Source organism: Epinephelus fuscoguttatus, linkage group LG2, assembly GCF_011397635.1.
Source record: "Epinephelus fuscoguttatus linkage group LG2, E.fuscoguttatus.final_Chr_v1".
NCBI lineage: Eukaryota > Metazoa > Chordata > Actinopteri > Perciformes > Serranidae > Epinephelus > Epinephelus fuscoguttatus.
This window is the reverse complement of record NC_064753.1, coordinates 36,867,898-36,881,245: the sequence shown is the minus strand read 5'-3', so window position 1 is coordinate 36,881,245 and position 13,348 is coordinate 36,867,898. Positions and strand designations below refer to the sequence as shown.

Sequence of the window (13,348 nt, the reverse complement as noted above, 5' to 3'; positions counted from 1 at the left end):
ACGCAAACACACACACACAGACACACACACGCTGACCTTTGCAGTGGCAGTGTCTGGAGCCAGCTCACACTGGCAGGGGAAGAGAAGTGAAAGGCCACTGCTGAACACATGGATACACTCAGACAACTGTTGGTGGAATCCAGTGATCTGCTTTTCTGAGATAAAAAGCATTAGGTTGATTGATTTTACTGGATAAAAAAAAAAGAAGAAGAAGAAGAAGGTGACATTTGGGACTTCATGACCGCTGGATTCTTTCTACTGCTGACTGTCGGGTGCTCTGTCCCATCTGGCGCTTTAAATTATTTACAGGTGTGTGTGTGTGTGTGTGTGTGTGTGTGTTTCTGTGTGGGGGGAGCAGGTTTGACTAAGTATTGCACTATCAATGCCTACGTACACCTACACACCCACCTCGGGCCCATCCACACTGATGATGAAGCAATCGTGTTGTGTACAGGCATAAGAATAAATTAAAAACGTAGGAATGCGCTGACAGCCAGAAACCTAAGGACAAAGTCAAACTGTATCTAGAAATATGAAAAAAGTGTTGCAAAAGGCTGCCATGTCCGTCTGATAAATAATTGCACTACAATACCTCTGAGCTGCAGCAATATTGTAAGTGATGCACGACTAAGCCTGCTGGCCTCTTGTTTTCTTAAATCCTTTAAAATGTTAGCTTGATCACTACCTGTGATTTATCCAAACACTGTTTTCTCCTGAGTTTAAGTGATGTTTGCTGAGAGAGGGATAATCCTGCTGCTTAAAGACGACATTTTAAGATGATGCAGGATGACACCGTATCCTGAGAGGAAGTGTGAATAACAGCAGGCGGCTTCTATCTTTGACTAAGAGTTTGGAAGGTGATTTTAATGCGAGGGGTTGCGGTCACGTTGCATTTGTGCTCTGCTACGCTGGTAGAATTCAGGTATATCTTCCAACGAGTGAGAAAACAGCCTCGTCCAGATTCCTGAGTTTAAGAATTCACTCCAGGCTCATTCCACAAACAAACATTCCCCATCAATCACAACCATCCACCTCTCTTTTCAAATGAAAGTGACAACTGTCAGCTGTTTAGATTATTGATGATTGAATTGGGAATCGGAGGTCAAACACTGATCAGGCTGTGGGGGCTTTTTCAGCCTGTTCGACATATATCAGCACTCAGCAGCTTTAGTGCACTGCAACATTCTTCACGTTCCTACAGAGAGTGAACGTAATGTCATTTTACCAGCTCCAGAAATCACACAGCACATGTGAGGAAGCACATATAGTTATGCAAACAGAGATAAATGGGTGTTAGGTTTGAATCAGACAATGAAGAGGTGCTTAAAAATTAAATACAAAAGGTGCAAACTTATTTGTTATTTGATAAGTTGATGTTTTTTTTGCTGTCCTGTGAAACTTGAGTAAAATAAGTGTTTTTTTGTTACAGAGGTGTCAAGTCTCCCTCTGAATGGGCCAGCAGAGAGATAACATCAACACACAATGTCTGGGTTTTACACCATGTTTGGAGTGTGAAATGGACTGAGGAGGAATAATCTAGCGCACTGTACATCCAGGTACTACTGGGTGCAGACCCACAGGCACAATGATATGAACGAGCCTGTAACGCTTTAATAGGATCTCTTCATTAGTGAGACAACATCTTTCTGCCAGTGGGACTTTATAACATCACTGGCCTGTTTTTAAGTAGATATGTTTTCCCCTTTTGAATCCTCCGGAGGCAAAACAGAAACCTGAACATTTTCAGTGAGACGCACCACGTTATTGCCAGTGACAGGATGAAAGCACTCTCTGTGCAGCAAACAGCCATATGAACAAAAGACACAACTTTGGAGGCATAAATGCGTACGATGTACAGTACAGACAGTGAACACATCACATTACTCCACCACTTCAAGTGCTATTATGCTGAATTCACATTTCACAGATTATTTGTCTCCATGAGACGGGCATTAGAACAGGAAAATCACCAGGCTACATCAGTTACTAAAGGTCATTATATCACAAGCAGAACGTGTATAAAACGCTGTCCTTGAAGGTAAGTGGTCTGACTAATACAGGGAATTTGCATTTCTATCTATTCAAAGAACTTAAGTGACGAAAGCTGCATTAGTCACTTAAAGATCTACAGTAGGAGGAGGAACACCGAGTTAGAGCACTTATCCCTCCTCAATTTCTCTGCTGATGCGGACGACAATAAACTACAATTGACTATCCTGTGGCAGCGTGTAACAAAAGAACATCTTCTCCCAAATCTGTCACAGAGGCAAAATGAGAAACTCATAACTGGGTCACAAGGTGCACAGATCTGGTGACTGACTATATGAAAATAGCAAATTAGAAACAAATGTGCAGCATTCATTTGTGAATGTAAAAAAAATGAATTTAATAACTTGGTTTCTCATTAGCCCGTGTAATCTCGCTCATATATCAGACGAGCAGGGCTGAGGCTCTCCATCATTTTTACCTGCGAGGCTGCAATATTAGTGAGAGCCGTGTTTTGTCTGAGTGAATGAGCAAAGAAGGCAGGAGAGGAAAGCTCTGTGGAATCATCCCTACAACACCACCTGGGCTTTTATCGCAATAAACACGGAGCTCTGCTAATGATGTCAGGGGGGTCAAAGAAGAACAGGGTTGCTCGCAGATACTGTAGCGCGCAATAACCTGGACTAAGATCCCTGCTGAGTGAGACAAATATTTAATAGTGAAACAGCAGAAATGAATGAATTAATCAGTCAGAAGAGAACGATGGCAGCTCCACACAAATGCTTTTATGTTCTCCTGACATTTACAAAAAGGAGCATGTTTGTCTTAAGAGCGACTTGATGTGAATGTTTTTATTGTCAGTATCATTCATCTATTAAAAGGTTAGTTTGAGGCATTTCTTCTTTGGCAGATGGTGTAGTGCAGAAAGCAACAAATGTTGGAAGGGAGGGACCAAATATGCATTCAGTGCTACTGCATTTGATTTCATTTGATGTCTTCTGATGTTTTCTCTATAATTTTACTGACTATCTTTTTAAAACAGATTGATATTTTACTAAATGATGATTTAAGATGTTATTTTTAAAGCATTTTAGCTTTATTAAATAGTTAGCCATCACAACGAACGTCTTAGGGCCAAGACACATACTGTGATTTTTGCGCTGTCAAATCTAGTGTTTTCAATCTAGACACTTAAAAGCAAGAGTGACCCCAGTGTGGTGCACATGCATTGCTAAGTGTCTATTTTTCAACGTGTTGACGGCTGCACCCAGAGATAAACAAAGCTCAACTTTTGGAATGCATCAGCACGCACACAACCCCAACCCCATGTCATGTGATGAGGAATAATCAATCACAGCTGCCAGATATCTCTTGTTTTTCCGTAAATATACGTCTATGATAAATATGGTGGACAAGTTGACCACTTTAGTGCAGGGCTACTCAGCTTTACTGTCACATGGACAATATTTAATATACACTTAAAAAACAACACCTGGAAGAAGACCAGCCACAAACTCAGCATTTCTATGATCCAGTGCTGATTATGGTCACTAAGCAACGTCAATTTTGAAAAAAGATGTCAGGTGCACACGCTAAGACTAGACGCAAAAATAGTGTCTTTTATTCAAGTACCAATGTTTCAACTAGACCATCTTCATCAGGGTTTTACAAGACACTGAGCTACCAAACATTGTATAGGACACACAGGTGAGCTCTATGATGAGAGGGAGTGTCTTCAATTACAGGCACATGACATGGGAGGAGCCGACAATCAACACAAATTGCCACACAGATGAGACAGGAAAAAAGCACAAAATGATCAAGGCTCAATTTCCATTCAAGTATAATCTTAAAGACTAAAAACGACAGAATATAGACAATTCAAAAGTACAATTCAAAAACACAGTTATCATAAAGTAGTAGACAATAAAAAGTATCATCATTTTAAATGCAGCCAAATCAGGAAGAGAAAAATGCATTTAAATACCACTTAAGGTAGAAAAGAACAGAATACCCCTGTTTTTTGAAAAATGAATTCCTATAGGAGGGGGAGACTGCAAAACAATTGTTAGGACTTTGAAAAAAAGACATCTAGATATATAAAACATAACTGTTAATGATTTAGTAGAAAAATGTTAAATTTTGAATACAATTTTAGAAAAAGAATTTTTAGGAAAAAAATGGATTTAGAAAAAATCTACTTACAATAGTAATGGTAGATAATTGAAATAGAAAAAAGTTACATTTTAGGAATTTTGGAAAAATGTTTAAGCAATATCAGGCACAACCTGCCTCCATGCCCTTGAAAGGTACAAGAATAGCACTCAGCATCTGACCTCACGTTTTCCAGGTGGTAAAAGACGTCCTTATAGAACATAAAGTCTTACTGCCAGATGTGTCGGATCAATAACTCAAAAACAAAAATCCTGCACGCTACGGCTGCACAATATATCATTTTTAATTGCCACCTGATGTCAACTTGCGGGATAAACAGATTGAGAAAGACTGTGTCATTGCACTCAGGGATTTTTTGAGTTAGTTGAAAAGAGCATCAGCTGAAAACTGAACTTTAGATGTAACTATCATTCTTTTTGTCATAGTGCTTTTTGTGTTCAATTCAGTGTTCAACGGAAATCATTTCCTTTTATCTTTATTATTTGTTAAATTTTTAGCAGCATACTGAAAGCAGCAGAAATGCAAATACACTTTAGTATCTTTTTATCAAAAGTAATATCGTTATCACAATACTCAAATGTTACAGCATATCATATAATCTCCTCATGTCGTGCAGCCCTACTGCACACTCATACTTGATATCGATTCCTTGTAGTTTATCAACATTTGTTCCAATCCTCAGAGCATCAACAGGTAAAATTCATTAATGTATGAGGACTGAAACATTGCTAATAAAGTGATCTACAGCAACTACATTTTCTTGTTTTGTTCAGCATTATTTGGTAGTAGAATACATCACTTTGACTATTTGCTGCAAGTTATTGAATTTAATTTAGTGCTTAAAGGATTAATCCTTGAATCAATTAGTTGTTAAACAAAAAATAAATCAACAACAATTTTGATATCAGATTAGTCACTGCAAACAATGATCAAGCAAAAATGTCAAGGATTTACTGCGTTACTCCATTCTACACTTTTAATCTAATACCTTTGGGTTTTGAGTTTTTAGTCTGACCAAACAGAAAATTTTAAAGGCGTCACTTTGGGCTAACAGAGGTTATGAAAGGGATCTTTCACAGTGTAAACCAGTGCTTTTAGCTTGTGAGCCTTTAGTATGTTGAGAGGTGTGAATAGTTCAACAGAAAAGTGTTTTGTTTTTCTCCTCGGATTGTTTTTTGAGGGATTTTCAGAGCCCTGAAGAAGTAGAGAACATGCAGTATTTTACAAGAAAGGGTCAAGAGATTAACATGTTTTGAGATAGGATAGTTAACTTTTTACCTCTATCATACGTCACCAAATTTACCAAACTGTATCTAACCTCCAGGTTAAAAACCACAGGATGAAATGGATGAAGAAAAAAGTAATTGCTAGATTAATCAATAATTAATCTAATTATTAGCTTCAACCTAGTTGTTATCCTACAATTTTACCATATTGGTATTATGCTGAATACTCTTTTAATCTTACTGTTGTTTTCAAATTATATAATTTTCTCATTGTTTTTGACTATTAAAGGTGACCTTCATTATAACTACCAATGTTTTGGCATCACATAGTCCACTGAGCTAAGAGACAGAACCCCATGCAACAAAGGCAGCAGGCCAGATTCAAACCAGCATCAACAGCAGGTCCCCCTCCACCACTCTGCACTAGGAAGCAGAGCCCAACTTAATCTGAGAGCTGGGGAAAAAGGAAGTGAGGAAGTCTCCACAGAAGCGCAGCATGGCAGCAGATGGCCTCCTAGGCCTCAACCATCTGGTGAGGAGACGTCCAATCCGCCGTCAGTATGTCCCCTTTCATTTACCCATGATTCTTAAACAGCAAGACCTGCTTATTCTCCCCTACTACACCTCTACAACCCTCCCCTGACGCCATCAGCCTCAACTAGAGAACACACACTCCAATTAGGCCAAGAGTCTTCTGTCCTGCCGGGGCAGCCAAGAGACCCACTGCTACGTCACATGTCACACAGCCTAATCAATGAGTGTTAAGCCTTTAGCTGTCACTCTCTTGCCAGCCAGGAGATTATCATCTATCCCTGTGTTAGGGCTGCTCCCAGCATGGCTTATTTTAAATAGCAATATGCTGATTGCACTGCTGACTGTGTGACCACTTATTCTGTGAGATGAGGCTTTCAGGCAAAGTAACATGCAAAGCGTAAGCTGCGAAACTGTACTTAAAAATACAATTATCATCACTTACTTTCCCCATGTTATTATCAGCATTTCCTCGGCCTCTTTAAATCAAGCAGTCTTGAAAACATTTAAATTACTGGGCATGCTGCACACATAAAATATGATAATTTGGACTGATACAATATTTAGCTTTACAAATCATGTGGAAATGACATGATCAATAACAAATATGTCAAGGTCAGGAGGGTTCTGATGGAACACATGATAGAAGTAGGAAGGGCACAAAGAAAGAGAGATAACGGAGGGTGTTAATATGTTGTGCGACTTATAGTTAATCTTTAACTCCATTAAGGAGCAAAGAGCAGGAACAAAAGGACACCTAAATCCTGCAAATAACACAACAAACGATCTATAGTTCCCACCGCCAAACGCACACAAACTCACTTTTATCTATATTGACTTGTCACTGAGAGCAGGACACACTGAATGATTACCAAGTGTAATTAGAACTCCACAATTAAGCACGCATGTGAGCTTAAACTTATTGTTCACCTCAGAAAAATAATCAAACTATTTCAAGTCATTTTTCAAGACAAAGAATTTCCAAGTTTCTGCTTCTCAATTTGGGGAATTTCCTGTTTTTCTATGTCTTATTCGATAAGAAACGCCATACTTTCAGACTTTGGGCTGCTGCTAGGGAAAACAGGCAGTTTAATTACTTCACCTTGGGCTTCAGGACACTGGTATCACCATATTTTAAACTCTTTTCTAAAATTTAAAAGACTCACAAGACAGACAAAATGATCAGCCACAGATTAATAGCTATTCTAAATCATTTTTAGCTGCAGCCCTAGAAGTAATTAGCTGATTAACTGATTAGTCACTTGACAGAACACAAATCTGCAACAATTTATTAGCTGTTTTAAGGTTCAGCATGTACGATATAGGGAGATTTTGTGAAATATAGCAGTGAGTAAGAATTCCTTCAGCGATCATTGCTCAGGTGGTTTAATCGGGAGCTAAAGTATCAGCAGAGGTCGACTCCTCTCCAAAACAAACGGGCCAGGGGTCTTTGTCTGTATGTACATCTTATAACGAATCCTATGCATTGTTTTATAAATGAGACGAATGAGAATAAAGCAGTTTAACGTTACAAATCAGTGTTTTTACGATGCTGCTTGTGGCAGAAGGGCTTCTAACTACAGCGGCTGACACAAAAATGCCAAAATACAAATAGCCCTATCTATAGCTAGTGTTTGCTTTGTCCATCTGGGCTACTGTAGAAACATGACGGTGCCACATGGCAGACTCCGTGGATGAGGACATACTTCCTATGAAGATATAATGGGCTCATTCTAAGGTAAGGAAAACACAACTCCTTTTTTTCAGGTGATTACACACTGACAAAAAATATACGTATATTCAATTTCTGCCAATTTCATGTAATTTGTTGTCATTTCTTAAACAAAAATGTCAAAAAATCAGCTGGTTTCAGATTCATAAATGTAAATATTTGATGGTTTTCTTGGTCCACTATGATAAATAAATACTTTGGGGTTTCTGGCTGCTGGTCAGACAAAACAAGATGTCACCCTCAGTTCTTATAACTTAAGATGGACATTTTTCACTGTTTTGACATTTAATAGACTAAACAATTAACTGAAGAAAATAATTAGAACATAATAAAAAATAATCGTTAGTTGCACCCCTACACAAACCCCACCAGTCTGTAACTCTGAGAGAACGGCTGGTCAGATTAAATTTCCTGGGAGCCATTTGTTTTCGCCTTCACTAAAAAGTACTCAGCTGTCAAGTGATACTGCTGGCTGGCACTGACTGAAACCAGGGACCGGACAAAGGAAACTTGTTTCCATGTCTCTGTCAGTAGGTGTGACCTCCTGTCTTGGACTGGCTTCCTTGCTGCTGCTGGTCCACTGGGCCAGTTTCATGACACAACACTACTGAGTCCTGCCAGTTTCAAACCTGCTGGGCGAGTATGCCAAACTCTTAAGAAGGAGTCGAGACTGATGAACTGGTTTCTTACACACACACACACACACACACTAACATGTCTGCTCAGGAGACACAATCACTGTGGCATTGGGTGGCACTTTACATAATGACTAAAAACTAACGCTGCCTCTGATTCACACCTTGCCTAATATTTTCTACATAAACTGAGTTTCCTTAATGTCACAAATGGACCTTTTTTATAAAGTTTACATCAATTTTTTCAGGGCCAGATTGTGAAATAAATTACACTGAGCTGTTATTATTGCAATTTCTAAGTCAAATAAAAGCCACACAAAGAGGAGTAGGTGCTCCAGAGAGAAAACTCAGTAATATATGTAGATGTGAGACAAGCTGATGATTGCATAACTATGGAATTGAGCCACAGAGCCAACACTCACACCACAGTAGACTGTGAAGGCAAAATAATGTACTGTACCCTGTAAACACCTATGAGAGTGCACCAGTGCCTCCAGCCCTGTGGACAACACACACACACACTTCAAGAAGTACCATCTCTCCTTATTAGTGGGCAGTGTTGACTTTGCCACCTCCATATCGTAACCCTCTCAAAGCCATATTCCCACAGACAGATAAGCAGGAGGTGGGGGAATCTGATCCACATGATATTCTGCTATGAAATCACATATAAATCCATATTAGAAATATGGTATGAAGCTTTTTCACACATGATTATCTCACAGACAGTGAAGACAAGCTGAAGTCACCTCTTAAATTACCCACATTGCCACATAATCCAGGCTATAAAAGAGTAAACTGGGGTCTTCCTCTGCTTCCATACCCACAAACAAGCATTAAGGCAATGATAATCACATTTACTCAGAGGCTTGAGAGGTGAAGTGGACAGTTGTGGAGGTATTTTGTCGTATACTCCCCGCACACACACACACATATAACATAACATTACAGCCAGTGCAGGTGTCATGAGAGGCGCTCTGAAGGGCAGCAGCGCTTTCTGGATTACTCACCCCATTGCCGCGGACTTGAGGAACAACTCCTTTTTAGATACTGGCTCTATTGGCTGCGGGTTGACAAAGGAAAATTATGTTTTAAAGCTCAGGCAAAGTACACAGATGATTAGCGGTCCAAAGAGTCCGTCAGCCTCGAGCAAGTCCTCTTGCCGCTGAGAGACAACTGAAATATGAGAGCACTTCTTCGGAAACTCGATTCACCGGGTTGTCAAGCTCTGTGTCTCACAGAAGCCTGGTCATTTCAGGAAGTTTTCTCTCTTTGCCTGTTTGTTTCTCCCCTCAGGATACGCGACACAATTAATCCCACTTCGGCGCGGCTTCTTCCTCGCTGTCCTCAAACAATCGGCGCTGATGAATTAAGTTAATGTTTGCGTTTCCCCTGCTTGCTGGCTGCGCAGAGTTTCGTCCTCCCCAACTGGATTGTGTTTCATATGAAGGGGCAGCAGCAGCGACACGGAGCGGCTTCCACCTGCTCGCGCTGCTGTCAGAGCCACCCACACTTCTTAAACCTGTGGTATCTGCGGTTTGTGTGTGTGTCTGTGGTTTTAACCCAAATTGTAGTCCTAAACCACGACATTATTACACCCGGAACACTGATAAAACATGCTGTTGAAAACCGACCAACAACGATGATTGGGTTTCAAAATCCAGGTGCACTTACATGTTTTTTGTGACTTCGACGGTTTCCAGCAATTTCTCCCAAATTAAGCTAATTTACACCAATTAAAATTAGCGGCCCCACTTATTAGCATCTTTAGCTAACACACTTCTTAATAACATGGGTTTAAAGTCGACTGTTGGCGTCAAATAACAGACTTTAAGCGGTTTTGCTATCAACCGTTGAGCCTGTTGTTTCTAACTGGCAGGTAACAGCCATCAATCAGCGGCAGGTGCGCGCGCTCCCGGAACCATTAAAATATGTTCCTTTGTTCCGGGGGGGACGCGTTTCAGCGACGTACCAGTCCTGGGATTTCTTTCCATTGCTTTAAAAGAAGTCGTTTCAAGGCATGTTAGTGTATTTCGACAGCTAACAATAATAAAGGTATGTTTTCGAAGCTAGCGTTAAACATGCTGTCATTGTGATTGTTGTGCCGTCTGTATATTTAGCTAACGTTAGCTAATCTTAGTTAGCTAAGATAAGTCAAGTTTTTATTGTTCCGCATGGAGGATTTGGCAGCACAGCAAAAGCAAGGCACATTTAAACAGATGTATTTGCCAGTAAACAGAATAAGCACTAGTCTTTATGCTAAACATATTATTAGCTTTGTTGTGATATATTAGTGTTTCTGCAGCTTCTCATCCTCTGTCATTGCAGCATGGCAGAGACCACAGAAAAACCGCAGACCTACGAGGAGATGTTTGCCCACAGATTTACATCTGAGGACAAAGACTACCAGGAGTATCTGAAACGGCCAACTGACCCCCCACCCATCGTCGAGGACTGGAGGAGTCGTGGAGGTGGACACCACAGAGGCAGGGACAGGTAATGTAACCACAGCTCTCAAAGTGGCCATTCATAATCTGTAATTTACATGCTTCTGTTATGGCAATGGTGAAAAGGACTGACTGTCTGATAACAAAGTAGGCAGGTAAAGCTTTATTTATATTGTACATTTAAATGCGATCTAAATGTGTGCAAGAACTTGGCAATATAGTGATATGATTTGATGATAAATAATAATAGTGCATTTTACTCATGGGCGTATTTTAGAGCACTCAAGGACACCTTTCAAGACACAGTTTAAAAAAACAAGCAGTAATGTATTCATAGATCATAAAGTCAAACAATTCAGTAATATACAATAATAAATTAATACAATAACTAGACAAAAATCATGTTATTAATCAATTCCATTCATTTTCTGTGACCGCTTATCCTGTTGGGGGTCGCGGGGGGCCTGGAGACTGTCCCAGCTGACAGTGGGAGAGAGGTGGGGTACACCCTGGACAGGTCACCAGACTATCACAGGGCTGACACATATGGAGACACACAACCATTCACACACACATTCCAACTACCGACCATTTAGAGTCACCAATTAACCTGCATGTCTTTGGACTGGGATGAAACCGGAGTACACGCAGAATACCCACACTGACACAGGGAGAACATGCAAACTACGCACAGAGGGGCTACCCCACCCAAGGGTTCAAAACAGGAACCCTCTTGCTGTGAGGTGACTGGTTTTAAGTTAAAGTGGTACTCCAGTGATTTAGTATTGCATCACGGAGTTTGTGGACCTGTGAGAGTGGAGACATGCTGCCTCTGGTTTCACACTTTTTGAGACTTTTTGGGTCTTTGGGTCTTTTTTACGTCGGCCAGTTAAGATTGCAATTTCACAATTTGTATTTTTTTCTATTCCAAGTAAATCTGACTAACCAGCGGTTTTGTTTACAACCTGTATAGTTTTCTCACTGCTTTTGCGTTCATAGATGTATCAATTCAGAGTTTTACAAAAGTTCCACCAGAACCAGTTTTCACAGGCTGAGTAGTACTCCTCCAGTATTTTAAATGTAACCACAAGAACAATTTCTCTCTTTATACATTGAAGGTCACAGTCAGTTTTTAGACATAGCTCTTTCCTTTTCAAAAAATACTCCAGCAACTGGCTGTACAGTTTTGAAAATGTGATTAGAAATCATCTCAGTTAAAATCTTGGAAATGCAATTATGGTATATTGTGGGGCTAAAATCATCTTAATAGTCTCTCTTTCCATTTTAGGTGAGGCTTACTTCAACTTGTTTAGGTTACAAAGTAAAGTTGCATTACTGTTGCACCTTTCTCTTGCAGACATTATCAAGTGCTTTATGATAAAACACAACAGCAGCACTCATAGACACAAATATTAGCCAGAAGTAAAAACATATAAACAGTAGGATTGAAAGGCAAGCCTGAACAGTAAAAAACTACTTTGACACTTATTTTTAAATTACCTAACTGCTCAAATATGTAACAAAGTAATAACCAGGTTATTATCCACAAATCTGATTTGTTAACTTTCATGTAAAGGAAAAATCTGGTTTGTTTAATCTGGATACACAAGTGAACAACAACTAGATTTACTCTTTCATGGTTATGGCGTAACTGTGTTTTTATGTGTGTACCTGTTGTTAAAGATTGATTGTTAATTCCCCTGTGTCTCCATTTAGGTACCAAGATCGTCGAGGTCGTGGCTGGGGAGGAGGGCGAGGCTGGGGAGGAGATCGGGGTTGGGGAGGAGACCGAGGTTGGAGAGGAGAACATCGTGGGCAGCAGCACTGGCATGACAGAGATAGGGACAGGGACAGAGAAAGAGACAGAGACTGGGACAGGGACCGGCAAGGGCAGTGGGGCCATGGAAGTGGGTATCAATCAGGCTCACCAAGCTCCAACCAGGGATACAACTCTCATCATCAGAGACCTCAATATGACCGCTACTGATCTCTAACGTCATTTCTCAGGTGTTGTTAGTATTTATAGTATTCACAGTCTTTAACTTCACAGTGTCATATGTGGCAGTGTGCAACTGTTGACAGTCTCATAAGCAAGGGCTGAGCAATATATCAATATTAATAACATAATGTCCATCATGGTAATTGTGTGGAACGTTTTTATATTGTCACACAGTTTTGTCTGAATTAAAAATACAAAGCAAATACACAGATTTTCCAGAATTATTTATGAAATGTGACAGCAGACGATGACTGTTCCTGTTCGACTTCCATGTACATTTTACTCTACCTGAACACTGTAATTTCTTCCCATATTGCTTCATATTGCTCAGCCCTGTAAACATAATACCTTTTCTCTTATATTTCTGTTTTAATATTTCAGACGTGGAATTTTTATGATTATCTCATTATGACATTATAAGAGGGAATTGTTTTGTGTTTGGATAATTTTGCAGCTACATCTCTACATGCTTTGATATGAGAATTATATGAATTAAACAGTACAGTATTGTCACAACCAGTGAGTCAGAATTTGCAGAGAAAATCAGTTTGTAATGCAGCTTTATTTTTCTGTATCGCAACATCACTGCAGGATACCGATGAACAGAACTGCTTTCA

At 39.8% G+C, this 13,348-nt stretch overlaps 2 protein-coding genes across 2 annotated transcripts in view; one reads left to right on the top strand and one right to left on the bottom strand.

The window, feature by feature from the left end:
- Nucleotides 1-9,701, bottom strand: part of homer2 (homer scaffold protein 2) — a 42,391-nt gene extending 32,690 nt beyond the window's left edge. The window contains exon 1 of the mRNA XM_049599917.1: nt 9,296-9,701. Within this exon, the coding sequence (XP_049455874.1) occupies nt 9,296-9,300 (5 nt within the window). The 5' untranslated portion in view covers nt 9,301-9,701. The remainder of the gene's footprint in view (nt 1-9,295) is intronic.
- A 191-nt stretch (nt 9,702-9,892) lies between these two features.
- On the top strand, nt 9,893-13,348 carry LOC125903174 (RNA guanine-N7 methyltransferase activating subunit-like). Its single transcript, XM_049599930.1, has 3 exons — nt 9,893-10,340; nt 10,614-10,781; nt 12,449-13,348. Exons 2-3 carry the CDS (start codon nt 10,615-10,617, stop codon nt 12,717-12,719), a joined length of 438 nt encoding a protein of 145 aa, XP_049455887.1. The 5' UTR covers nt 9,893-10,340; nt 10,614; the 3' UTR covers nt 12,720-13,348.

Coding starts and splice junctions, on each gene's coding strand:
- LOC125903174 (XM_049599930.1), top strand. CDS start 10,615: ATGGCAGAGACCACAGAAAAACCGCAGACCTACGAGGAGATGTTTGCC. Junction 10,782..12,448: donor CACCACAGAGGCAGGGACAG/GTAATGTAACCA, acceptor GTCTCCATTTAG/GTACCAAGATCGTCGAGGTC.